The sequence below is a fragment of the Bombina bombina genome, chromosome 3, assembly GCF_027579735.1.
Source record: "Bombina bombina isolate aBomBom1 chromosome 3, aBomBom1.pri, whole genome shotgun sequence".
In the NCBI taxonomy this organism is placed as follows: domain Eukaryota; kingdom Metazoa; phylum Chordata; class Amphibia; order Anura; family Bombinatoridae; genus Bombina; species Bombina bombina.
Window position 1 is genome coordinate 9163534 of NC_069501.1, and position 27952 is coordinate 9191485.

Below are 27952 nucleotides of genomic sequence, written 5' to 3' on the forward strand. Positions count from 1 at the left end.
TCACTGTAGCTCTTGTCACCACTGCTCATATAGGATGTACTGGGGATGTCTGTGTCACATTGTCACTGTAGCTCCTGTCACCACTGCTCATATATGGATGTACTGGGATGTCTGTGTCACATTGTCACTGTAGCGCTTGTCCACCACTGCTCATATATGGACTGTACTGGGGATGTCTGTGTCACATTGTCACTGTAGCTCTTGTCACCACTGCTCATATAATGGATGTACTGGGGATGTCTGTGTCACATTGTCACTGGTAGCTCTTGTCACCACTGCTCATATATGGATGTACTGGGATGTCTGTGTCACATTGTCACTGTAGCTCCTGTCACCACTGCTCATATATGGATGTACTGGGATGTCTGTGTCACATTGTCACTGTAGCTCTTGTCACCACTGCTCAATGTACTGGGGATGTCTGTGTCACATTGTCACTGTAGCTCTTGTCACCACTGCTCATATATGGATGTACTGGGGATGTCTGTGTCACATTGTCACTGTAGCTCCTGTCACCACTGCTCATATATGGATGTACTGGGGATGTCTGTGTCACATTGTCACTAGCTCTTGTCACCACTGTTCATATATGGATGTACTGGGGATGTCTGTGTCACATTGTCACTGTAGCGCTTGTCACCACTGCTCATATATGTATGTACTGGGGATGTCTGTGTCACATTGTCACTGTAGCTCTTGTCACCACTGCTCATATATGGATGTACTGGGGATGTCTGTGTCACATTGTCACTGTAGCTCTTGTCACCACTGCTCATATACTGGGGATGTCTGTGTCACATTGTCACTGTAGCTCTTGTCACCACTGCTCATATATGGATGTACTGGGGATGTCTGTGTCACATTGTCACTGTAGCTCCTGTCACCACTGCTCATATATGGATGTATTGGGGATGTCTGTGTCACATTGTCACTGTAGCTCCTGTCACCACTGCTCATATATGATGTACTGGGGATGTCTGTGCCACATTGTCACTGTAGCTCTTGTCACCACTGCTCATATATGGATGTACTGGGGATGTCTGTGTCACATTGTCACTGTAGCTCTTGTCACCACTGCTCATATATGGATGTACTGGGGATGTCTGTGTCACATTGTCACTGTAGCTCTTGTCACCACTGCTCATATGGATGTACTGGGGATGTCTGTGTCACATTGTCACTGTTGCTCTTGTCACCACTGCTCATGTACTGGGGATGTCTGTGTCACATTGTCACTGTAGCTCTTGTCACCACTGCTCATATATGGATGTACTGGGGATGTCTGTGCCACATTGTCACTGTAGCTCTTGTCACCACTGCTCATGTACTGGGGATGTCTGTGTCACATTGTCACTGTAGCTCTTGTCACCACTGCTCATATATGGATGTACTGGGGATGTCTGTGTCACATTGTCACTGTAGCTCCTGTCACCACTGCTCATATATGGATGTACTGGGGGAATGTCTGTGTCACATTGTCATGTAGCTCTGTCACCACGCTCATATATGGATGTACTGGGGATGTCTGTGCCACATTGTCACTGTAGCTCTTGTCACCACTGCCCATATATGTATGTACTGGGGATTGTCTGTGTCACATTGTCACTGTAGCTCTTGTCACCATCTGCTCATATATGGATGTACTGGGGATGTCTGTGCCACATTGTCACTGTAGCTCTTGTCACCACTGCTCATGTACTGGGGATGTCTGTGTCACATTGTCACTGTAGCTCTTGTCACCACTGCTCATATATGGATGTACTGGGGATGTCTGTGTCACATTGTCACTGTAGCTCCTCTGTCACCACTGCTCATATATGGATGTACTGGGGATGTCTGTGTCACATTGTCACTGTAGCCCTTGTCACCAAGTGCTCATATATGGATGTACTGGGGATGTCTGTGTCACATTGTCACTGTAGCTCTTGTCACCACTGCTCATATATGGATGTACTGGGGATGTCTGTGCCACATTGTCACTGTAGCGCTTGTCACCACTGCTCATATATGGCTGTACTGGGGATGTCTGTGTCACATTGTCACTGTAGCCTTGTCACCACTGCTCATATGGACGTACTGGGATGTCTGTGTCACATTGTCACTGTAGCTCTTGTCACCACTGTTTCATATATGGATGTACTGGGGATGTCTGTGCCACATTGTCACTGTAGTCTTGTCACCACTGCTCATATATGGAGTACTGGGGATGTCTGTGTCACATTGTCACTGTAGCTCTGTCACCAGTGCTCATATATGGATGTACTGGGGATGTCTGTGCCACATTGTCACTGTAGTCTTGTCACCACTGCTCATATATGGAGTACTGGGGATGTCTGTGTCACATTGTCACTAGCTCTTGTCACCACTGCTCATATATGGATGTACTGGGGATGTCTGTGCACATTGTCACTGTAGCTCTTGTCCCCCCTGCTCATTACTGGGGATGTCTGTGCCACATTGTCACTAGCTCTTGTCACCACTGCTCATATATGGATGTACTGGGGATGTCTGTGTCACATTGTCACTGTAGCTCTTGTCACCTCTGCTCATATAATGATGTACTGAGGATGTCTGTGTCACATTGTCACTGTAGCCCTTGTCACCACTGCTCATATATGGATGTACTGGGGATGTCTGTGTCACATTGTCACTGTAGCTCTTGTCACCTCTGCTCATATAATGATTACTGGGGATGTCTGTGGTCACATTGTCACGTAAGCTCTTGTCACCACTGCTCATAATGGATTACTGGGGATGTCTGTGTCACATTGTCACTTAGCTCTTGTCACCACTGCTCATATATGGATGTACTGGGATGTCTGTGTCACATTGTCACTAGCTCTTGTCACCACTGCCCATATATGGATGTACTGGGGATGTCTGTGTCACATTGTCACTGTAGCGCTTGTCACCACTGCTCATATATGGATGTACTGGGGATGGTCTGTGCCACATTGTCACTGTAGCACTTGTCACCACTGCTCCATATATGGATGTACTGGGGATGTCAGTGTCCACATTGTCACTGTAGCTCTAGTCACCACATGCTCAATGGTGTACTGGGGATGTCTGTGCCTACATTTGTCACTGTAGCTCTTGACACCACTGCATCATATGGATGTACTGGGATGTCTGTGCAAATTGTCCACTGTAGCTCTGTCACCACAGCTCATATATGGTATTTACTGGGGGATGTCTGTGTCACATTGTCACTGTAGCCTCTTGTCACCACTGCCACTCATATATGGATCGATACTGGGGGAATGTCGTGTCACATTGTCACTGTAGCATCTATGTCACCACTGCCTCATATATGGGATGTACTGGGGGATGTCTGTGTCACATTGTCACTGTAGCTCTTGTCACCACTGCCATATATGGATTACTGGGGATGTCTGTGTCACATTGTCACTGTAGCTCTTGTCACCACTGCTCATAATGGATTACTGGGGATGTCTGTGTCACATTGTCACTGTAGCTCTTGTCACCACTGCTCATATAATGATGTACTGGGGATGTCTGTGTCACATTGTCACTGTAGCTCTTGTCACCACTGCTCATATATGGATGTACTGGGGATGTCTGTGTCACATTGTCACTGTAGCTCTTGTCACCACTGCTCATATAATGATGTACTGGGGATGTCTGTGTCACATTGTCACTGTAGCTCTTGTCACCACTGCTCATATATGGATGTACTGGGGATGTCTGTGTCACATTGTCCACTGTAGTCTCCTGTCACCACTGCTCATATATGGATGTACTGGGGATGTCTGTGCCTCATTGTCACTGTAGTTCTTGTCACCACTGCTCATATATGGATGTACTGGGGATGGTCTGTGTCACATTGTCACTAGCTCTTGTCACCACTGCTCATATATGGATGTACTGGGGATGTCTGTGTCACATTGTCACTGTAGCTCTTGTCACCACTGCTCATATATGGATGTACTGGGGATGTCTGTGTCACATTGTCACTGTAGCTCTTGTCACCACTGCTCATATATGGATGTACTGGGGATGTCTGTGTCACATTGTCACTGTAGCCCTTGTCACCACTGCTCATATATGGACGTACTGGGGAATGTCTGTGTCACATTGTGTCACTGTAGCGCTTGTCACCACTGCTCATATATGGATGTACTTGGGATGTCTGTGTCACATTGTCACTGTAGCTCCTGTCACCACTGCTCATATATGGATGTACTGGGGATGTGTCTGTGTCACATTGTCTCTGTATGCGCTTGTCACCACTGCTCATAGTACTGGGGATGTCTGTGTCACATTGTCACTGTAGCTCTTGTCACCACTGCTCATATATGGATGTACTGGGGATGTCTGTGTCACATTGTCACTGTAGCACTTGTCACCACTGCTCATATATGGATGTACTGAGGGATGTCTGTGTCACATTGTCACTGTAGCTCTTGTCACCACTGCCCATATATGGATGTACTGAGGGATGTCTGTGTCACATTGTCACTGTAGCTCTTGTCACCACTGCTCATATATGGATTGTACTGGGGATGTCTGTGTCACATTGTCACTGTAGCTATTGTCACCACTGCTCATGTACTGGGGATGTCTGTGTCACATTGTCACTGTAGCACTTGTCACCTCTGCTCATATATGGATGTACTGGGGATGTCTGTGTCACATTGTCACTGTAGCTCCTGTCACCCACTGCTCTTATATGTATGTACTGGGGATGTCTGTGTCACATTGTCACTGTAGCGCTTGTCACCACTACTCATATATGGATGTACTGGGGATGTCTGTGTCACATTGTCACTAGCTCTTGTCACCACTGCCCATATATGGATGTACTGGGGATGTCTGTGTCACATTGTCACTGTAGCTCTTGTCACCACTGCTCATATATGGATTACTGGGGATGTCTGTGTCACATTGTCACTGTAGCTCCTGTCACCACTGCTCTTATATGGATGTACTGGGGATGTCTGTGTCACATTGTCACTGTAGCTCTTGTCACCCACTGCTCATATATGGACGTACTGGGGATGTCTGTGTCACATTGTCACTGTAGCTCCTGTCACCACTGCTCATATATGGATGTACTGGGGATGTCTGTGTCACATTGTCACTGTAGCTCCTGTCACCACTGCTCATATATGGATGTACTGGGGATGTCTGTGTCACATTGTCACTGTAGCCCTTGTCACCACCTGCTCATATATGGATGTACTGGGGATGTCTGTGTCACATTGTCACTGTAGCTCTTGTCACCACTGCTCATATATGGATGTACTGGGGATGTCTGTGTCACATTGTCACTGTACGCTCTGTCACCACTGCTCATATATGGATGTACTGGGGATGTCTGTGTCACATTGTCACTGTAGCTCTTGTCACCACTGCTCATATACTGGGGATGTCTGTGCCACATTGTCACTAGCTCTTGTCACCACTGCTCATATATGGATGTACCGGGGATGTCTGTGTCACATTGTCACTGTAGCTCCTGTCACCACTGCTCATATATGGATGTACTGGGGATGTCTGTGTCACATTGTCACTAGCTCTTGTCACCACTGCTCATATATGGATGTACTGGGGATGTCTGTGCCACATTGTCACTGTAGCTCTTGTCACCACTGCTCATGTACTGGGGATGTCTGTGTCACATTGTCACTGTAGCTCTTGTCACCACTGCTCATATATGGATGTACTGGGGATGTCTGTGTCACATTGTCACTGTAGCTCTTGTCACCACTGCTCATATATGGATGTACTGGGGATGTCTGTGCCACATTGTCACTGTAGCTCTTGTCACCACTGCTCATGTACTGGGTCATGTCTGTGCCACATTGTCACTGTAGCTCTTGTCACCACTGCTCATATATGGAGTTACTGGGGATGAGTCTGTGCCACATTGTCACTGTAGCACTTGTCACCACTGCTCATGTACTGGGGGATGTCTGTGTCACATTGTCACTGTAGCACTTGTCACCACTGCCCATATATGTATGTACTGGGGATGTCTGTGCCACATTGTCACTGTAGCTCCTGTCACCACTGCTCATGTACTGGGGATGTCTGTGTCACATTGTCACTAAGCTCTTGTCACCACTGCTCATATATGGATGTACTGTGGATGTCTGTGTCACATTGTCACTGTAGCTCCTGTCACCACTGCTCATATATGGATGTACTGTGGATGTCTATGTCACATGTGTCACTGTAGCTCTTGGTCACCACTGCTCATATATGGATGGTACTGGGGAATGTCTGTTGCACATTGTCACTGTAGCACTGTCACCACTGCTCATGTACTGGGTATTCTGTGTCACATTGTCACTGTAGCTCCTGTCACCACTGCTCATATATGGATGTACTGGGGATGTCTGTGTCACATTGTCACTGTAGCTCCTGTCACCACTGGCTCATATATGGATTGTACTGGGGGATGTCTGTGTCACAATGTCACTGTAGCTCCTGTCACCACTGCTCATATATGGAGTGTACTGGGATGTCTGTGCCACATTGTCACTGTAGCTCTTGTCACCACTGCCCATATATGTATGTACTGGGGATGTCTGTGTCACATTGTCACTGGTAGCTCTTGTCACCACTGCTCATATATGGATGTACTGGGATGTCTGTGCCACATTGTCACCTGTAGCTCTTGTCACCACTGCTCATGTACTGGGGATGTCTGTGTCACATTGTCACTGTAGCTCTTGTCACCACTGCTCATATATGGATGTACTGGGGATGTCTGTGCCACATTGTCACTGTAGCACTTGTCACCACTGCTCATATATGGATGTACTGGGGATGTCTGTGTCACATTGTCACTGTAGCCCTTGTCACCAGTGCTCATATATGGATGTTCTGGGGATGTCTGTGTCACATTGTCACTGTAGCTCTTGTCACCACTGCTCATATATGGATGTACTGGGGATGTCTGTGTCACATTGTCACTGTAGCCCTTGTCACCACTGCCTCATGTACTGGGGATGTCTGTGTCACATTGTCACGTAGCTCCTGTCACCACTGCTCATATATGGATGTACTGGGGATGTCTGTGTCACATTGTCACTAGCTCTTGTCACCACTGCTCATATATGGACGGTACTGGGGATGTCTGTGCACATTGTCCACTGTAGCTCTTGTCACCACTGCTCATGTACTGGGGATGTCTGTGTCACATTGTCACTGTAGCCCGTTGTCACCACTGCTCATGTACTGGGGATGTCTGTGTCACATTGTCACTGTAGCTCCTGTCACCACTGCTCATATATGGATGTACTGGGGATGTCTGTGTCACATTGTCACTGTAGCTCTTGTCACCACTGCTCATATACTGGGGATGTCTGTGCCACATTGTCACTAGCTCTTGTCACCACTGCTCATATATGGATGTACTGGGGATGTCTGTGTCACATTGTCACTGTAGCTCCTGTCACCACTGCTCATATATGGATGTACTGGGGATGTCTGTGTCACATTGTCACTAGCTCTTGTCACCACTGCTCATATATGGATGTACTGGGGGATGTCTGTGCCACATTGTCACTGTAGCTCTTGTCACCACTGCTCATGTACTGGGGATGTCTGTGTCACATTGTCACTGTAGCTCTTGTCACCTCTGTTCATGTACTGGGGATGTCTATGTCACATTGTCACTGTAGCTCTTGTCACCACTGCTCATATATGGATGTACTGGGGATGTCTGTGTCACATTGTCACTGTAGCTCTTGTCACCACTGCTCATATATGTATGTACTGGGGATGTCTGTGTCACATTGTCACTGTAGCGCTTGTCACCACTGCTCATATATGTATGTACTGGGGATGTCTGTGTCACATTGTCACTAGCTCTTGTCACCACTGCTCATATATGGATGTACTGGGGATGTCTGTGCCACATTGTCACTGTAGCTCTTGTCACCACTGCTCATGTACTGGGGATGTCTGTGCCACATTGTCACTGTAGCTCTGTCACCACTGCTCATGTACTGGGGATGTCTGTGTCACATTGTCACTGTAGCACTTGTCACCACTGCCCATATATGGATGTACTGGGGATGTCTGTGTCACATTGTCACTGTAGCTCCTGTCACCACTGCTCATGTACTGGGGATGTCTGTGTCACTTTGTCACTGTAGCTCTTGTCACCACTGCTCATGTACTGGGGATGTCTGTGTCACATTGTCACTGTAGCTCTTGTCACCACTGCTCATATATGGATGTTACTGGGGGATGTCTGTGTCACATTGTCACTGTAGCTCTTGTCACCACTGCTCATGTAACTGGGGATGTCTGTGTCACATTGTCACTGTAGCTCTTGTCACCACTGCTCATGTACTGGGGATGTCTGTGTCACATTGTCACTAGCTCTTGTCACCACTGCTCATATATGGATGTACTGGGGATGTCTGTGTCACATTGTCACTGTAGCTCCTGTCACCACTGCTCATATATGGATGTACTGGGGATGTCTGTGTCACATTGTCACTGTAGCTCTTGTCACCACTGCTCATATATGGATGTACTGGGGATGTCTGTGCCACATTGTCACTGTAGCACTTGTCACCACTGCTCATGTACTGGGGATGTCTGTGTCACATTGTCACTGTAGCTCCTGTCACCACTGCTCATATATGGATGTACTGGGGATGTCTGTGTCACATTGTCACTGTAGCTCTTGTCACCACTGCTCATATATGGATGTACTGGGGATGTCTGTGTCACATTGTCACTGTAGCTCTTGTCACCACTGCTCATATATGGATGTACTGGGGATGTCTGTGCCACATTGTCACTGTAGCTCTTGTCACCACTGCTCATATATGGATGTACTGGGGATGTCTGTGTCACATTGTCACTGTAGCTCCTGTCACCACTGCTCATATATGGACGTACTGGGGATGTCTGTGTCACATTGTCACTGTAGCTCTTGTCACCACTGTTCATATATGGATGTACTGGGGATGTCTGTGCCACATTGTCACTGTAGTTCTTGTCACCACTGCTCATATATGGATGTACTGGGGATGTCTGTGTCACATTGTCACTGTAGCTCCTGTCACCAGTGCTCATATATGGATGTACTGGGGATGTCTGTGCCACATTGTCACTGTAGTTCTTGTCACCACTGCTCATATATGGATGTACTGGGGATGTCTGTGTCACATTGTCACTAGCTCTTGTCACCACTGCTCATATATGGATGTACTGGGGATGTCTGTGCCACATTGTCACTGTAGCTCTTGTCACCACTGCTCATGTACTGGGGATGTATGTGCCACATTGTCACTAGCTCTTGTCACCACTGCTCATATATGGATGTACTGGGGATGTCTGTGTCACATTGTCACTGTAGCTCTTGTCACCTCTGCTCATATAATGATGTACTGAGGATGTCTGTGTCACATTGTCACTGTAGCCCTTTTCACCACTGCTCATATATGGATGTACTGGGGATGTCTGTGTCACATTGTCACTGTAGCTCTTGTCACCTCTGCTCATATAATGATGTACTGGGGATGTCTGTGTCACATTGTCACTAGCTCTTGTCACCACTGCTCATATATGGATGTACTGGGGATGTCTGTGTCACATTGTCACTAGCTCTTGTCACCACTGCTCATATATGGATGTACTGGGGATGTCTGTGTCACATTGTCACTAGCTCTTGTCACCACTGCTCATATATGGATGTACTGGGGATGTCTGTGTCACATTGTCACTGTAGCTCTTGTCACCACTGCTCATATATGGATGTACTGGGGATGTCTGTGTCACATTGTCACTAGCTCTTGTCACCACTGCTCATATATGGATGTACTGGGGATGTCTGTGCCACATTGTCACTAGCTCTTGTCACCACTGCTCATGTACTGGGGATGTCTGTGCCACATTGTCACTAGCTCTTGTCACCACTGCTCATATACTGGGGATGTCTGTGTCACATTGTCACTGTAGCTCTTGTCACCACTGCTCATGTATGGATGTACTGGGGATGTCTGTGTCACATTGTCACTGTAGCCCTTGTCACCACTGCTCATATATGGACGTACTGGGGATGTCTGTGTCACATTGTCACTGTAGCTCTTGTCACCACTGCCCATATATGGATGTACTGGGGATGTCTGTGTCACATTGTCACTGTAGCTCTTGTCACCAGTGCTCATATATGGATGTACTGGGGATGTCTGTGTCACATTGTCACTGTAGCTCTTGTCACCACTGCTCATATAATGATGTACTGGGGATGTCTGTGTCACATTGTCACTGTAGCTCTTGTCACCAGTGCTCATATATGGATGTACTGGGGATGTCTGTGTCACATTGTCACTGTAGCTCTTGTCACCACTGCTCATATAATGATGTACTGGGGATGTCTGTGTCACATTGTCACTGTAGCTCTTGTCACCACTGCTCATATATGGATGTACTGGGGATGTCTGTGTCACATTGTCACTGTAGCTCCTGTCACCACTGCTCATATATGGATGTACTGGGGATGTCTGTGCCACATTGTCACTGTAGTTCTTGTCACCACTGCTCATATATGGATGTACTGGGGATGTCTGTGTCACATTGTCACTAGCTCTTGTCACCACTGCTCATATATGGATGTACTGGGGATGTCTGTGTCACATTGTCACTGTAGCTCTTGTCACCACTGCTCATATATGGATGTACTGGGGATGTCTGTGTCACATTGTCACTGTAGCTCTTGTCACCACTGCTCATATATGGATGTACTGGGGATGTCTGTGTCACATTGTCACTGTAGCCCTTGTCACCACTGCTCATATATGGATGTACTGGGGATGTCTGTGTCACATTGTCACTGTAGCGCTTGTCACCACTGCTCATATATGGATGTACTGGGGATGTCTGTGTCACATTGTCACTGTAGCTCCTGTCACCACTGCTCATATATGGATGTACTGGGGATGTCTGTGTCACATTGTCACTGTAGCGCTTGTCACCACTGCTCATGTACTGGGGATGTCTGTGTCACATTGTCACTGTAGCTCTTGTCACCACTGCTCATATATGGATGTACTGGGGATGTCTGTGTCACATTGTCACTGTAGCACTTGTCACCACTGCTCATATATGGATGTACTGAGGATGTCTGTGTCACATTGTCACTGTAGCTCTTGTCACCACTGCCCATATATGGATGTACTGAGGATGTCTGTGTCACATTGTCACTGTAGCTCTTGTCACCACTGCTCATATATGGATGTACTGGGGATGTCTGTGTCACATTGTCACTGTAGCTATTGTCACCACTGCTCATGTACTGGGGATGTCTGTGTCACATTGTCACTGTAGCACTTGTCACCTCTGCTCATATATGGATGTACTGGGGATGTCTGTGTCACATTGTCACTGTAGCTCCTGTCACCACTGCTCATATATGTATGTACTGGGGATGTCTGTGTCACATTGTCACTGTAGCGCTTGTCACCACTACTCATATATGGATGTACTGGGGATGTCTGTGTCACATTGTCACTAGCTCTTGTCACCACTGCCCATATATGGATGTACTGGGGATGTCTGTGTCACATTGTCACTGTAGCTCTTGTCACCACTGCTCATATATGGATGTACTGGGGATGTCTGTGTCACATTGTCACTGTAGCTCCTGTCACCACTGCTCATATATGGATGTACTGGGGATGTCTGTGTCACATTGTCACTGTAGCTCTTGTCACCACTGCTCATATATGGACGTACTGGGGATGTCTGTGTCACATTGTCACTGTAGCTCCTGTCACCACTGCTCATATATGGATGTACTGGGGATGTCTGTGTCACATTGTCACTGTAGCTCCTGTCACCACTGCTCATATATGGATGTACTGGGGATGTCTGTGTCACATTGTCACTGTAGCTCTTGTCACCACTGCTCATATATGGATGTACTGGGGATGTCTGTGTCACATTGTCACTGTAGCTCTTGTCACCACTGCTCATATATGGATGTACTGGGGATGTCTGTGTCACATTGTCACTGTAGCTCTTGTCACCACTGCTCATATACTGGGGATGTCTGTGCCACATTGTCACTAGCTCTTGTCACCACTGCTCATATATGGATGTACCGGGGATGTCTGTGTCACATTGTCACTGTAGCTCCTGTCACCACTGCTCATATATGGATGTACTGGGGATGTCTGTGTCACATTGTCACTAGCTCTTGTCACCACTGCTCATATATGGATGTACTGGGGATGTCTGTGCCACATTGTCACTGTAGCTCTTGTCACCACTGCTCATGTACTGGGGATGTCTGTGTCACATTGTCACTGTAGCTCTTGTCACCACTGCTCATATATGGATGTACTGGGGATGTCTGTGTCACATTGTCACTGTAGCTCTTGTCACCACTGCTCATATATGGATGTACTGGGGATGTCTGTGCCACATTGTCACTGTAGCTCTTGTCACCACTGCTCATGTACTGGGGATGTCTGTGCCACATTGTCACTGTAGCTCTTGTCACCACTGCTCATATATGGATGTACTGGGGATGTCTGTGCCACATTGTCACTGTAGCACTTGTCACCACTGCTCATGTACTGGGGATGTCTGTGTCACATTGTCACTGTAGCACTTGTCACCACTGCCCATATATGTATGTACTGGGGATGTCTGTGCCACATTGTCACTGTAGCTCCTGTCACCACTGCTCATGTACTGGGGATGTCTGTGTCACATTGTCACTAGCTCTTGTCACCACTGCTCATATATGGATGTACTGTGGATGTCTGTGTCACATTGTCACTGTAGCTCCTGTCACCACTGCTCATATATGGATGTACTGGGGATGTCTATGTCACATTGTCACTGTAGCTCTTGTCACCACTGCTCATATATGGATGTACTGGGGATGTCTGTTTCACATTGTCACTGTAGCACTTGTCACCACTGCTCATGTACTGGGGATGTCTGTGTCACATTGTCACTGTAGCTCCTGTCACCACTGCTCATATATGGATGTACTGGGGATGTCTGTGTCACATTGTCACTGTAGCTCCTGTCACCACTGCTCATATATGGATGTACTGGGGATGTCTGTGTCACATTGTCACTGTAGCTCCTGTCACCACTGCTCATATATGGATGTACTGGGGATGTCTGTGTCACAATGTCACTGTAGCTCCTGTCACCACTGCTCATATATGGATGTACTGGGGATGTCTGTGCCACATAGTCACTGTAGCTCTTGTCACCACTGCCCATATATGTATGTACTGGGGATGTCTGTGTCACATTGTCACTGTAGCTCTTGTCACCACTGCTCATATATGGATGTACTGGGGATGTCTGTGCCACATTGTCACTGTAGCTCTTGTCACCACTGCTCATGTACTGGGGATGTCTGTGTCACATTGTCACTGTAGCTCTTGTCACCACTGCTCATATATGGATGTACTGGGGATGTCTGTGCCACATTGTCACTGTAGCTCCTGTCACCACTGCTCATATATGGATGTACTGGGGATGTCTGTGTCACATTGTCACTGTAGCCCTTGTCACCAGTGCTCATATATGGATGTACTGGGGATGTCTGTGTCACATTGTCACTGTAGCTCTTGTCACCACTGCTCATATATGGACGTACTGGGGATGTCTGTGCCACATTGTCACTGTAGCTCTTGTCACCACTGCTCATGTACTGGGGATGTCTGTGTCACATTGTCACTGTAGCCCTTGTCACCACTGCTCATGTACTGGGGATGTCTGTGTCACATTGTCACTGTAGCTCCTGTCACCACTGCTCATATATGGATGTACTGGGGATGTCTGTGTCACATTGTCACTGTAGCCCTTGTCACCACTGCTCATGTACTGGGGATGTCTGTGTCACATTGTCACTGTAGCTCTTGTCACCACTGCTCATATACTGGGGATGTCTGTGCCACATTGTCACTAGCTCTTGTCACCACTGCTCATATATGGATGTACTGGGGATGTCTGTGTCACATTGTCACTGTAGCTCCTGTCACCACTGCTCATATATGGATGTACTGGGGATGTCTGTGTCACATTGTCACTAGCTCTTGTCACCACTGCTCATATATGGATGTACTGGGGATGTCTGTGCCACATTGTCACTGTAGCTCTTGTCACCACTGCTCATGTACTGGGGATGTCTGTGTCACATTGTCACTGTAGCTCTTGTCACCTCTGTTCATGTACTGGGGATGTCTATGTCACATTGTCACTGTAGCTCTTGTCACCACTGCTCATATATGGATGTACTGGGGATGTCTGTGTCACATTGTCACTGTAGCTCTTGTCACCACTGCTCATATATGGATGTACTGGGGATGTCTGTGTCACATTGTCACTGTAGCGCTTGTCACCACTGCTCATATATGTATGTACTGGGGATGTCTGTGTCACATTGTCACTAGCTCTTGTCACCACTGCTCATATATGGATGTACTGGGGATGTCTGTGCCACATTGTCACTGTAGCTCTTGTCACCACTGCTCATGTACTGGGGATGTCTGTGCCACATTGTCACTGTAGCTCTTGTCACCACTGCTCATGTACTGGGGATGTCTGTGTCACATTGTCACTGTAGCACTTGTCACCACTGCCCATATATGGATGTACTGGGGATGTCTGTGTCATATTGTCACTGTAGCTCCTGTCACCACTGCTCATGTACTGGGGATGTCTGTGTCACTTTGTCACTGTAGCTCTTGTCACCACTGCTCATGTACTGGGGATGTCTGTGTCACATTGTCACTGTAGCTCTTGTCACCACTGCTCATATATGGATGTACTGGGGATGTCTGTGTCACATTGTCACTGTAGCTCTTGTCACCACTGCTCATGTACTGGGGATGTCTGTGTCACATTGTCACTGTAGCTCTTGTCACCACTGCTCATGTACTGGGGATGTCTGTGTCACATTGTCACTAGCTCTTGTCACCACTGCTCATATATGGATGTACTGGGGATGTCTGTGTCACATTGTCACTGTAGCTCCTGTCACCACTGCTCATATATGGATGTACTGGGGATGTCTGTGTCACATTGTCACTGTAGCTCTTGTCACCACTGCTCATATATGGATGTACTGGGGATGTCTGTGCCACATTGTCACTGTAGCACTTGTCACCACTGCTCATGTACTGGGGATGTCTGTGTCACATTGTCACTGTAGCTCCTGTCACCACTGCTCATATATGGATGTACTGGGGATGTCTGTGTCACATTGTCACTGTAGCTCCTGTCACCACTGCTCATATATGGATGTACTGGGGATGTCTGTGTCACAATGTCACTGTAGCTCTTGTCACCACTGCCCATATATGGATGTACTGGGGATGTCTGTGCCACATTGTCACTGTAGCTCTTGTCACCACTGCTCATATATGGATGTACTGGGGATGTCTGTGCCACATTGTCACTGTAGCTCTTGTCACCACTGCTCATGTACTGGGGATGTCTGTGTCACATTGTCACTGTAGCTCCTGTCACCACTGCTCATATATGGATGTACTGGGGATGTCTGTGTCACATTGTCACTGTAGCTCTTGTCACCACTGCTCATATATGGATGTACTGGGGATGTCTGTGTCACATTGTCACTGTAGCTCTTGTCACCACTGCTCATATATGGATGTACTGGGGATGTCTGTGTCACATTGTCACTGTAGCTCCTGTCACCACTGCTCATATATGTATGTACTGGGGATGTCTGTGCCACATTGTCACTGTAGCTCTTGTCACCACTGCTCATGTACTGGGGATGTCTGTGTCACATTGTCACTGTAGCTCTTGTCACCACTGCTCATATATGGATGTACTGGGGATGTCTGTGCCACATTGTCACTGTAGCTCTTGTCACCACTGCTCATGTACTGGGGATGTCTGTGTCACATTGTCACTGTAGCTCTTGTCACCACTGCTCATATATGGATGTACTGGGGATGTCTGTGCCACATTGTCACTGTAGCTCTTGTCACCACTGCTCATATATGGATGTACTGGGGATGTCTGTGTCACATTGTCACTGTAGCTCTTGTCACCACTGCTCATATATGGATGTACTGGGGATGTCTGTGTCACATTGTCACTGTAGCTCCTGTCACCACTGCTCATATATGGATGTACTGGGGATGTCTGTGTCACATTGTCACTGTAGCCCTTGTCACCAGTGCTCATATATGGATGTACTGGGGATGTCTGTGTCACATTGTCACTGTAGCTCTTGTCACCACTGCTCATATATGGATGTACTGGGGATGTCTGTGTCACATTGTCACTGTAGCCCTTGTCACCACTGCTCATGTACTGGGGATGTCTGTGTCACATTGTCACTGTAGCTCCTGTCACCACTGCTCATATATGGATGTACTGGGGATGTCTGTGCCACATTGTCACTGTAGCTCTTGTCACCACTGCTCATGTACTGGGGATGTCTGTGTCACATTGTCACTGTAGCTCTTGTCACCACTGCTCATGTACTGGGGATGTCTGTGTCACATTGTCACTGTAGCTCTTGTCACCACTGCTCATGTACTGGGGATGTCTGTGTCACATTGTCACTGTAGCTCTTGTCACTACTGCTCATGTACTGGGGATGTCTGTGTCACATTGTCACTGTAGCTCTTGTCACCACTGCTCATGTACTGGGGATGTCTGTGCCACATTGTTACTGTAGCTCTTGTCACCTCTGTTCATGTACTGGGGATGTCTGTGTCACATTGTCACTGTAGCTATTGTCACCACTGCTCATGTACTGGAGATGTCTGTGCCACATTGTTACTGTAGCTCTTGTCACCTCTGTTCATGTACTGGGGATGTCTGTGTCACATTGTCACTGTAGCTCTTGTCACCACTGTTCATGTACTGGGGATGTCTGTGTCACATTGTCACTAGCTCTTGTCACCACTGCCCATATATGGATGTACTGGGGATGTCTGTGTCACATTGTCACTAGCTCTTGTCACCACTGCTCATATATGGATGTACTGGGGATGTCTGTGTCACATTGTCACTAGCTCTTGTCACCACTGCCCATATATGGATGTACTGGGGATGTCTGTGTCACATTGTCACTAGCTCTTGTCACCACTGCCCATATATGGATGTACTGGGGATGTCTGTGTCACATTGTCACTAGCTCTTGTCACCACTGCTCATATATGGATGTACTGGGGATGTCTGTGTCACATTGTCACTGTAGCGCTTGTCACCACTGCTCATATATGGATGTACTGGGGATGTCTGTGTCACATTGTCACTGTAGCTCTTGTCACCACTGCTCATATATGGATGTACTGGGGATGTCTGTGTCACATTGTCACTGTAGCTCTTGTCACCACTGCTCATATATGTATGTACTGGGGATGTCTGTGTCACATTGTCACTAGCCCTTGTCACCACTGCTCATATATGGATGTACTGGGGATGTCTGTGTCACATTGTCACTGTAGCTCTTGTCACCACTGCTCATATATGGATGTACTGGGGATGTCTGTGTCACATTGTCACTGTAGCTCTTGTCACCACTGCTCATATATGGATGTACTGGGTATGTCTGTGTCACATTGTCACTGTAGCGCTTGTCACCACTGCTCATATATGGATGTACTGGGGATGTCTGTGTCACATTGTCACTGTAGCTCTTGTCACCACTGCTCATATATGGATGTACTGGGGATGTCTGTGTCACATTGTCACTGTAGCGCTTGTCACCACTGCTCATATATGGATGTACTGGGGATGTCTGTGCCACATTGTCACTGTAGCTCTTGTCACCACTGCTCATATATGGCTGTACTGGGGATGTCTGTGTCACATTGTCACTGTAGCTCTTGTCACCACTGCTCATATATGGATGTACTGGGGATGTCTGTGTCACATTGTCACTAGCTCTTGTCACCACTGCTCATATATGGATGTACTGGGGATGTCTGTGTCACATTGTCACTGTAGCTCTTGTCACCACTGCTCATGTACTGGGGATGTCTGTGTCACATTGTCACTGTAGCTCCTGTCACCACTGCTCATATATGTATGTACTGGGGATTTCTGTGCCACATTGTCACTGTAGTTCTTGTCACCACTGCTCATATATGGATGTACTGGGGATGTCTGTGTCACATTGTCACTAGCTCTTGTCACCAGTGCTCATATATGGATGTACTGGGGATGTCTGTGTCACATTGTCACTAGCTCTTGTCACCACTGCTCATATATGGATGTACTGGGGATGTCTGTGTCACATTGTCACTAGCTCTTGTCACCTCTGCTCATATATGGATGTACTGGGGATGTCTGTGTCACATTGTCACTGTAGCTCTTGTCACCACTGCTCATATATGGATGTACTGGGGATGTCTGTGTCACATTGTCACTGTAGCGCTTGTCACCACTGCTCATATATGGATGTACTGGGGATGTCTGTGTCACATTGTCACTAGCTCTTGTCACCACTGCTCATGTACTGGGGATGTCTGTGCCACATTGTCACTAGCTCTTGTCACCACTGCTCATGTACTGGGGATGTCTGTGTCACATTGTCACTAGCTCTTGTCACCACTGCTCATGTACTGGGGATGTCTGTGTCACATTGTCACTAGCTCTTGTCACCACTGCCCATATATGGATGTACTGGGGCGTATGGTCTGTGTGTTCTCCGCGCTACATCTTTAGCTAGTGCAAGGTAGCGCTCTTCTCTCCTGCTGATGGTCACTTGTTGGTGTCTCTTTGTCCTTCCTGTTCCACCTTAAAGGGACATTTTAGTCAAAATAAAACTTTCATGATTCAGATAGAGCAGCAACTTTCTAATTTACTCTTATTATAGATGTTTCTTTGTTCTCTTGCTATCTTTATTTGTAAAGGCAGGAATGTAAACATAGGAGCCTGACAATTTTTGTTTCAGCACCTGGGTAGCACTTTCTGATTTGTCTCTAAATGTAGCCACCAATCAGCAAGCGCTACTCAGGTGCTGAACCAAAAATGAGCTGGCTCCTAAGTTTACGTACAAATAAAGATACCAAGAGAATGAAGAAAAATGACAATATGAGTAAATTAGAAAGTTGCTTAAAATTGCTGCTCTATCTGAATCATGAAAGGACTATTCCTTTTAAAGGGACGTTAATGATGCATGAAAAGATTAGATTAGTCTGAGAATAACCTGCACAAGTCTCAGACAAAATAAGTGTAAAGATTTAGTGTCTAATAGGAGCTGCCATGTTGTAACTTAGGTTACCTTCTCTGCTGTGGCCAATTAGGGACAGATAGGTCACTAGAGTGTGCAGCCAATGGCTGTGTGGTATATAAACGTGATCTGCACTTCCATTTCTAACAGAATGGAATTACAGGAAAAGGGGACAAAATAAATAATGAAAGTATATTGCATACTTTTTATTTATATACGATTCTTCATTTTATATTACAATCTCTGTCCCTTTAAGCTGATCGAGGACTGATATACACTTTGTTTTGCATAATAATCCATTTGACTTCTCTGCTGTTTAATTCCTTCTTCCTGTCTCATGTCTGATCTTTTGTTTTTCTCAGTAATAATGCAGAGACTTTACCGCTGGCGACTCGGTGTAACATTACATGTGTAGCTCTGTCACCTGATGGCTCACTGGGCATCCTTGTGGATGAAGGTACTGGTCCAACAGTCAAAGCTGAGCAAAACTCTTGAAAACAGCAGCAATTGTCCTAGTCTGTTCCCTCTGTCTGTCCTTGTAACTTCCTGCTCTCACCTTCCCGATAACTGCCCCCTGCTCTCGCGTCCTTCCCGATAACTGCCCCCTGCTCTCGCCTCCTTCCCGATAACTGCCCCCGCCTCCTTCCCGATAACTGCCCCCGCCTCCTTCCCAATAACTGCCCCCGCCTCCTTCCCGATAACTGCCCCCGCCTCCTTCCCGATAACTGCCCCCGCCTCCTTCCCGATAACTGCCCCCGCCTCCTTCCCGATAACTGCCCCCGCCTCCTTCCCGATAACTGCCCCCTGCTCTCGCCTCCTTCCCGATAACTGCCCCCGCCTCCTTCCCGATAACTGCCCCCGCCTCCTTCCCGATAACTGCCCCCGCCTCCTTCCCGATAACTGCCCCCTGCTCTCGCGTCCTTCCGATAACTGCCCCCTGCTCTCGCGTCCTTCCGATAACTGCCGCCTGCTCTCGCCTCCTTCCCGATAACTGCCGCCTGCTCTCGCCTCCTTCCCGATAACTGCCGCCTGCTCTCGCCTCCTTCCCGATAACTGCCGCCTGCTCTCGCCTCCTTCCCGATAACTGCCGCCTGCTCTCGCCTCCTTCCCGATAACTGCCCCCTGCTCTCGCCTCCTTCCCGATAACTGCCCCCTGCTCTCGCCTCCTTCCCGATAACTGCCGCCTGCTCTCGCCTCCTTCCGATAACTGCCCCCTGCTCTCGCCTCCTTCCCGATAACTGCCCCCTGCTCTCGCCTCCTTCCCGATAACTGCCCCCTGCTCTCGCCTCCTTCCGATAACTGCCCCCTGCTCTCGCCTCCTTCCGATAACTGCCCCCTGCTCTCGCCTCCTTCCCGATAACTGCCCCCGCCTCCTTCCCGATAACTGCCCCCGCCTCCTTCCCGATAACTGCCCCCGCCTCCTTCCCGATAACTGCCCCCGCCTCCTTCCCGATAACTGCCCCCGCCTCCTTCCCGATAACTGCCCCCGCCTCCTTCCCGATAACTGCCCCCTGCTCTCGCCTCCTTCCCGATAACTGCCCCCTGCTCTCGCTTCTTGCTTGATAAATGCCCTCCTTCTCTCTTTGTCCCTCACTCTCTCCACTAAGTAAACCCATTTTTTACTCCCTATTCTTTGTCCCTTTCACTTTCTCTCTCCATTGCTCTTCTTCTTTTGTCTTCATATCTTACCATTGTCTGTTTCTTCCTTTACAGAAGGATCTGCTATTCTCATAAGTTTGGTTACAAAGTCTGTTTTGAATCACTTCAGTTTCCACGAGCCAGTAACCAGTGTCAGCTTCTCCCCTGATGGCAGGTAACCAGATGCTCGCAGCTGTCCTATCCCCTCTAACACCCTGATTATTTCTCATGTGACTGACCCTAACCCCCTGCTCAGTCATGTCTCTATCTCACACTAGTTGTATCTCATGTAACTGACCCTAACCTCCTGCTCAGTCATGTCTCTATCTCACACTAGTTGTATCTCATGTAACTGACCCTAACCCCCTGCTCAGTCATGTCTCTATCTCACACTAGTTTTATCTCATGTGACTGACCCTAACCCCCTGCTCAGTCATGTCTCTATCTCACACTAGTTTTATCTCATGTGACTGACCCTAACCCCCTGCTCAGTCATGTCTCTATCTCACACTAGTTGTATCTCATGTGACTGACCCTAACCCCCTGCTCAGTCATGTCTCTATCTCACACTAGTTGTATCTCATTTCTCATGTAACTGACCCTAACCCCCTGCTCAGTCATGTCTCTATCTCACACTAGTTGTATCTCATTTCTCATGTAACTGACCCTAACCCCCTGCTCAGTCATGTCTCTATCTCACACTAGTTGTATCTCATTTCTCATGTAACTGACCCTAACCCCCTGCTCAGTCATGTCTCTATCTCACACTAGTTGTATCTCATGTGACTGACCCTAACCCCCTGCTCAGTCATGTCTCTATCTCACACTAGTTTTATCTCATGTGACTGACCCTAACCCCCTGCTCAGTCATGTCTCTATCTCACACTAGTTGTATCTCATGTGACTGACCCTAACCCCCTGCTCAGTCATGTCTCTATCTCACACTAGTTGTATCTCATTTCTCATGTGACTGACCCTAACCCCCTGCTCAGTCATGTCTCTATCTCACACTAGTTGTATCTCATTTCTCATGTAACTGACCCTAACCCCCTGCTCAGTCATGTCTCTATCTCACACTAGTTGTATCTCATTTCTCATGTAACTGACCCTAACCCCCTGCTCAGTCATGTCTCTATCTCACACTAGTTGTATCTCATTTCTCATGTAACTGACCCTAACCCCCTGCTCAGTCATGTTTCTATCTCACACTAGTTGTATCTCATGTGACTGACCCTAACCCCCTGCTCAGTCATGTCTCTATCTCACACTAGTTGTATCTCATGTGACTGACCCTAACCCCCTGCTCAGTCATGTCTCTATCTCACACTAGTTGTATCTCATGTGACTGACCCTAACCCCCTGCTCAGTCATGTCTCTATCTCACACTAGTTGTATCTCATTTCTCATGTGACTGACCCTAACCCCCTGCTCAGTCATGTCTCTATCTCACACTAGTTGTATCTCATTTCTCATGTAACTGACCCTAACCCCCTGCTCAGTCATGTCTCTATCTCACACTAGTTGTATCTCATGTGACTGACCCTAACCTCCTGCTCAGTCATGTCTCTATCTCACACTAGTTGTATCTCATTTCTCATGTGACTGACCCTAACCCCCTGCTCAGTCATGTCTCTATCTCACACTAGTTTTATCTCATTTCTCATGTAACTGACCCTAACCCCCTGCTCAGTCATGTCTCTATCTCACACTAGTTGTATCTCATGTGACTGACCCTAACCTCCTGCTCAGTCATGTCTCTATCTCACACTAGTTGTATCTCATTTCTCATGTAACTGACCCTAACCCCCTGCTCAGTCATGTCTCTATCTCACACTAGTTGTATCTCATGTGACTGACCCTAACCTCCTGCTCAGTCATGTCTCTATCTCACACTAGTTCTATCTCATGTAACTGACCCTAACCCCCTGCTCAGTCATGTCTCTATCTCACACTAGTTTTATCTCATGTAACTGACCCTAACCCCCTGCTCAGTCATGTCTCTATCTCACACTAGTTTTATCTCATGTAACTGACCCTAACCTCCTGCTCAGTCATGTCTCTATCTCACACTAGTTTTATCTCATGTAACTGACCCTAACCCCCTGCTCAGTCATGTCTCTATCTCACACTAGTTTTATCTCATGTAACTGACCCTAACCCCCTGTTCAGTCATGTCTCTATCTCACACTAGTTGTATCTCATTTCTCATGTAACTGACCCTAACCCCCTGCTCAGTCATGTCTCTATCTCACACTAGTTTTATCTCATGTAACTGACCCTAACCCCCTGCTCAGTCATGTCTCTATCTCACACTAGTTTTATCTCATGTAACTGACCCTAACCCCCTGTTCAGTCATGTCTCTATCTCACACTAGTTTTATCTAATTTCTCATGTAACTGACCCTAACCCCCTGCTCAGTCATGTCTCTATCTCACACTAGTTTTATCTCATTTCTCATGTAACTGACCCTAACCCCCTGCTCAGTCATGTCTCTATCTCACACTAGTTGTATCACATGTAACTGACCCTAACCCCCTGCTCAGTCATGTCTCTATCTCACACTAGTTTTATCTCATTTCTCATGTGACTGACCCTAACCTCCTGCTCAGTCATGTCTGTATCGCACACTAGTTTTATCTCATTTCTCATGTAACTGACCCTAACCCCCTGCTCAGTCATGTCTCTATCTCACACTAGTTGTATCTCATTTCTCATGTGACTGACCCTAACCCCCTGCTCAGTCATGTCTCTATCTCACACTAGTTGTATCTCATTTCTCATGTGACTGACCCTAACCTCCTGCTCAGTCATGTCTGTATCGCACACTAGTTTTATCTCATTTCTCATGTAACTGACCCTAACCCCCTGCTCAGTCATGTCTCTATCTCACACTAGTTGTATCTCATGTAACTGACCCTAACCCCCTGCTCAGTCATGTCTCTATCTCACACTAGTTTTATCTCATGTAACTGACACTAACCCCCTGTTCAGTCGTGTCTCTATCTCACACTAGTTTTCTCCTACATTGGTGTGTCCGGTCCACGGCTTCATCCTTACTTGTGGGATATTCTCATTCCCTACAGGAAATGGCAGAGAGCACACAGCAAAAGCTGTCCATATAGCCCCCCTCTGGCTCCGCCCCCCAGTCATTCTCTTTGCCGCTCTGAACAAGTAGCATCTCCACGGGGATGGTAAAGAGTATGTGGTGTTAGTTGTAGTTTTATTTCTTCTATCACGAGTTTGTTATTTTAAAATAGTGCCGGTTTGTACTATTTACTCTACAACAGAAAGTGCTGAAGATTTCTGTTAAAAGAGGAGTATGATTTTAGCACCAGTAAGTAAAATCCATTGCTGTTCCCACGCAGGACTGTTGAAACCAGAGAACTTCAGTTGGGGGGAACAGTTTGCAGGCTTATCTGCTTCAGGTATGACCAGTCTCTTTTCTAACAAGACCTAGTAATGCTAGAAGACTGTCATTTTTCCCTTATGGGATAGGTAAGCCATTTTCTTAGACCCAGTAACAGAATTAAGGCTTATAGATTGGGCTCTCTGCTGGTTGACACTATTGTGGGCTAAATCGATTAACTTTTATCATATTTTTATGACATTTGGAGTGTTTTGCAAACTTTAAAACACTTTGGGAACGTTTATTTGCGCCTGGCAGTTGTTTAGACGCCTAATCTTGTCAGAAAGGCCCCTTCACTCTGGAATGCAGAGGGAGGAGGCCTCATTTTCGCGCCTCAGGCTGGTGAGGTAGCTCAGTTGGTAAATGCCCCGACTACAAAAAAGCCTGTTTAAAAGAACCAAGGTCACAGGTTCAAATCCCGGCAGGGCCGACTCAGGCTTTCATTCTTAAGGACAGAATTCACGCACTAAAGTTGGCTAATTCCTTTATTTTGGATGCTGCTTTTCAATTGGCTAAATTAGCGGCGAAAAATTCAGGTTTTGCAATAGTGGCGCGCAGGGCGCTTTGGCTAAAATCTTGGTCGGCAGATGTGTCGTCCAAAACAAAATTGCTTAATATTCCTTTCAAAGGTAAGACCCTTTTCGGGCCAGAATTGAAGGAGATTATTTCAGACATCACAGGGGGAAAGGGCCATGCCCTCCCACAGGATAGGCCTTTCAAGGCTAAGAATAAGTCTAATTTTCGTTCCTTTCGCAATTTCAGGAACGGACCGGCTTCTAACTCTGCAGCCTCTAGACAAGAGGGTAACACTTCCCAGCCTAAACCAGCATGGAAACCATTGCAAGGCTGGAACAAGGGAAAACAGACCAAAAAGCCTGCTGCTGCTACCAAGACAGCATGAAGGGGTAGCCCCCGATCCGGGACCGGATCTAGTAGGGGGCAGACTTTCTCTCTTTGCTCAGGCTTGGGCAAGAGATGTTCCGGACCCCTGGGCACTAGAAATTGTCTCTCAGGGGTATCTTCTAGAGTTCAAGGAACTTCCTCCAAGGGGAAGGTTCCACGTGTCTCGCTTATCTTTAGACCAGATAAAGAGACAGGCATTCTTAAATTGTGTAGGAGACCTATTAAAGATGGGAGTGATACACCCAGTTCCAACAGCGGAACAAGGTCTGGGTTTTTACTCAAACCTGTTTGTAGTTCCCAAAAAAGAAGAAGAATTTAAAAATTCTAAACAAATTCCTCAGAGTTCCATCATTCAAAATGGAAACCATTCGGACGATTTTACCAACGATCCAGGAGGGTCAATATATGACTACTGTGGACCTAAAGGATGCATACCTGCATATTCCTATCCACAAAGATCATCATCAGTTTCTGAGGTTCGCCTTTCTGGACAAACATTACCAGTTCGTGGCTCTTCCGTTCGGTTTAGCCACTGCTCCCAGAATTTTCACAAAGGTGCTAGGGTCCCTTCTAGCGGTCCTAAGGCCGAGGCGCATTGCAGTAGCTCCTTACCTAGACGACATTCTAATTCAAGCGTCGTCCCTTCCCAAAGCAAGGGCTCATACAGACATTGTTTTAGCCTTTCTCAGATCTCACGGGTGGAAGGTGAACATAGAAAAGAGTTCCCTGTTTCCGTCCACAAGGGTTCCCTTTCTGGGAACAATAATAGACTCGGTAGAAATGAAGATTTTTCTGACAGAGGTCAGAAAGTTAAAGCTTCTAAACGCTTGTCGAGTTCTTCAATCTATTCTTCAGCCCTCCATAGCTCAGTGCATGGAGGTAATAGGACTAATGGTTGCAGCAATGGACGTGGTTCCTTTTGCTCGAATTCATTTAAGACCATTGCAACTGTGCATGCTCAAACAGTGGAATGGGGATTATGCAGACTTGTCTCCCCAGATTCAAATGAACCAGAAAACCAGAGACTCACTCCTCTGGTGGTTAGCTCAGGATCACCTGTCTCAGGGAATGAGTTTCCGCAGACCAGAGTGGATCATTGTCACGACCGACGCCAGTCTCTTAGGCTGGGGCGCGGTCTGGGACTCCCTGAAAGCTCAGGGTCTATGGTCTTGGGAAGAGTCTCTCCTCCCGATAAACATTTTGGAACTGAGAGCGATATTCAATGCGCTCCTGGCTTGGCCTCAACTAGCGAAGGCCAGATTCATAAGATTTCAGTCGGACAACATGACGACTGTAGCGTACATCAATCATCAGGGAGGAACAAAGAGTTCCCTGGCGATGATAGAGGTAACCAAGATCATCAAATGGGCGGAGGATCACTCCTGCCATCTATCTGCAATTCACATCCCAGGAGTGGACAACTGGGAGGCGGATTATTTGAGTCGTCAGACTTTCCATCCGGGGGAGTGGGAACTTCACCCGGAGGTCTTTGCCCAGTTAATTCAACTATGGGGCATTCCAGATATGGATCTAATGGCGTCTCGTCAGAACTCCAAGGTTCCTCGCTACGGGTCCAGATCCAGGGATCCCAAGGCGACACTAGTGGATGCATTAGTGGCGCCTTGGTCGTTCAATCTAGCTTATGTGTTTCCACCGTTCCCTCTCCTTCCCAGGCTAGTAGCCAGGATCAAACAGGAGAAGGCTTCGGTGATTCTTATAGCTCCTGCATGGCCACGCAGGACTTGGTATGCAGACCTGGTGAATGTCATCGGCTCCACCATGGAAGCTACCTTTGAGGCAGGACCTTCTAGTACAAGGTCCATTCAAACATCCAAATCTAGTTTCTCTGCAACTGACTGCTTGGAAATTGAACGCTTGATTCTATCTAAGCGTGGGTTTTCGGAATCTGTTATAGATACTCTGGTTCAGGCCAGAAAACCTGTGACTAGGAAAATTTACCATAAGATATGGCAAAAATATATCTGTTGGTGCGAAACCAAGGGTTACTCATGGAGTAAAATTAGGATTCCTAGGATACTCTCCTTTCTCCAAGAGGGTTTGGATAAAGGTTTGTCAGCTAGTTCTCTAAAAGGACAGATATCTGCTCTGTCTGTCTTGTTGCACAAACGTCTGGCAGCCGTGCCAGATGTACAAGCGTTTGTACAGGCGTTAGTTAGAATCAAGCCTGTCTACAGACCTATGACTCCTCCATGGAGTCTAAACTTAGTTCTTTCAGTTCTTCAAGGGGTTCCGTTTGAACCTTTGCATTCCATAGATATTAAGTTACTATCTTGGAAAGTTCTGTTTTTGGTTGCTATTTCTTCTGCTAGAAGAGTTTCTGAATTATCTGCTTTGCAGTGTACTCCACCCTATCTGGTGTTTCATACGGATAAGGTAGTTTTACGTACCAAGCCTGGTTTTCTTCCAAGGTGGTTTCCAACAGGAATATTAACCAGGAAATAGTTGTTCCTTCTCTGTGTCCGAATCCAGTTTCGAAGAAGGAACGTTTGTTACATAACCTAGATGTAGTTCGTGCTTTAAAATTCTATTTAGAAGCAACAAAGGATTCAGACAGACATCTTCTTTGTTTGTCGTCTATTCTGGTAAGAGGAGAGGTCAGGAAGCTACTGCTACCTCTCTTTCCTTTTGGCTAAAAAGCATCATCCGATTAGCTTATGAGACTGCCGGCCGGCAGCCTCCTGAACGAATTACAGCTCATTCTACTAGAGCTGTGGCTTCCACATGGGCCTTCAAGAATGAGGCTTCTGTTGAACAGATCTGTAAGGCAGCGACTTGGTCTTCTCTGCATACTTTTGCCAAA

At 47.0% G+C, this 27952-nt stretch overlaps 1 protein-coding gene across 1 annotated transcript in view; it reads left to right on the top strand.

The window, feature by feature from the left end:
• The window catches only part of PWP2 (PWP2 small subunit processome component), a 215214-nt gene that overhangs the window by 23421 nt on the left and 163841 nt on the right, over nucleotides 1-27952 (top strand). The window contains exons 3-4 of the mRNA XM_053705710.1: nucleotides 19546-19640; nucleotides 20897-20996. Coding sequence (XP_053561685.1) covers nucleotides 19546-19640; nucleotides 20897-20996 — 195 coding nt within the window. The remainder of the gene's footprint in view (nucleotides 1-19545; nucleotides 19641-20896; nucleotides 20997-27952) is intronic.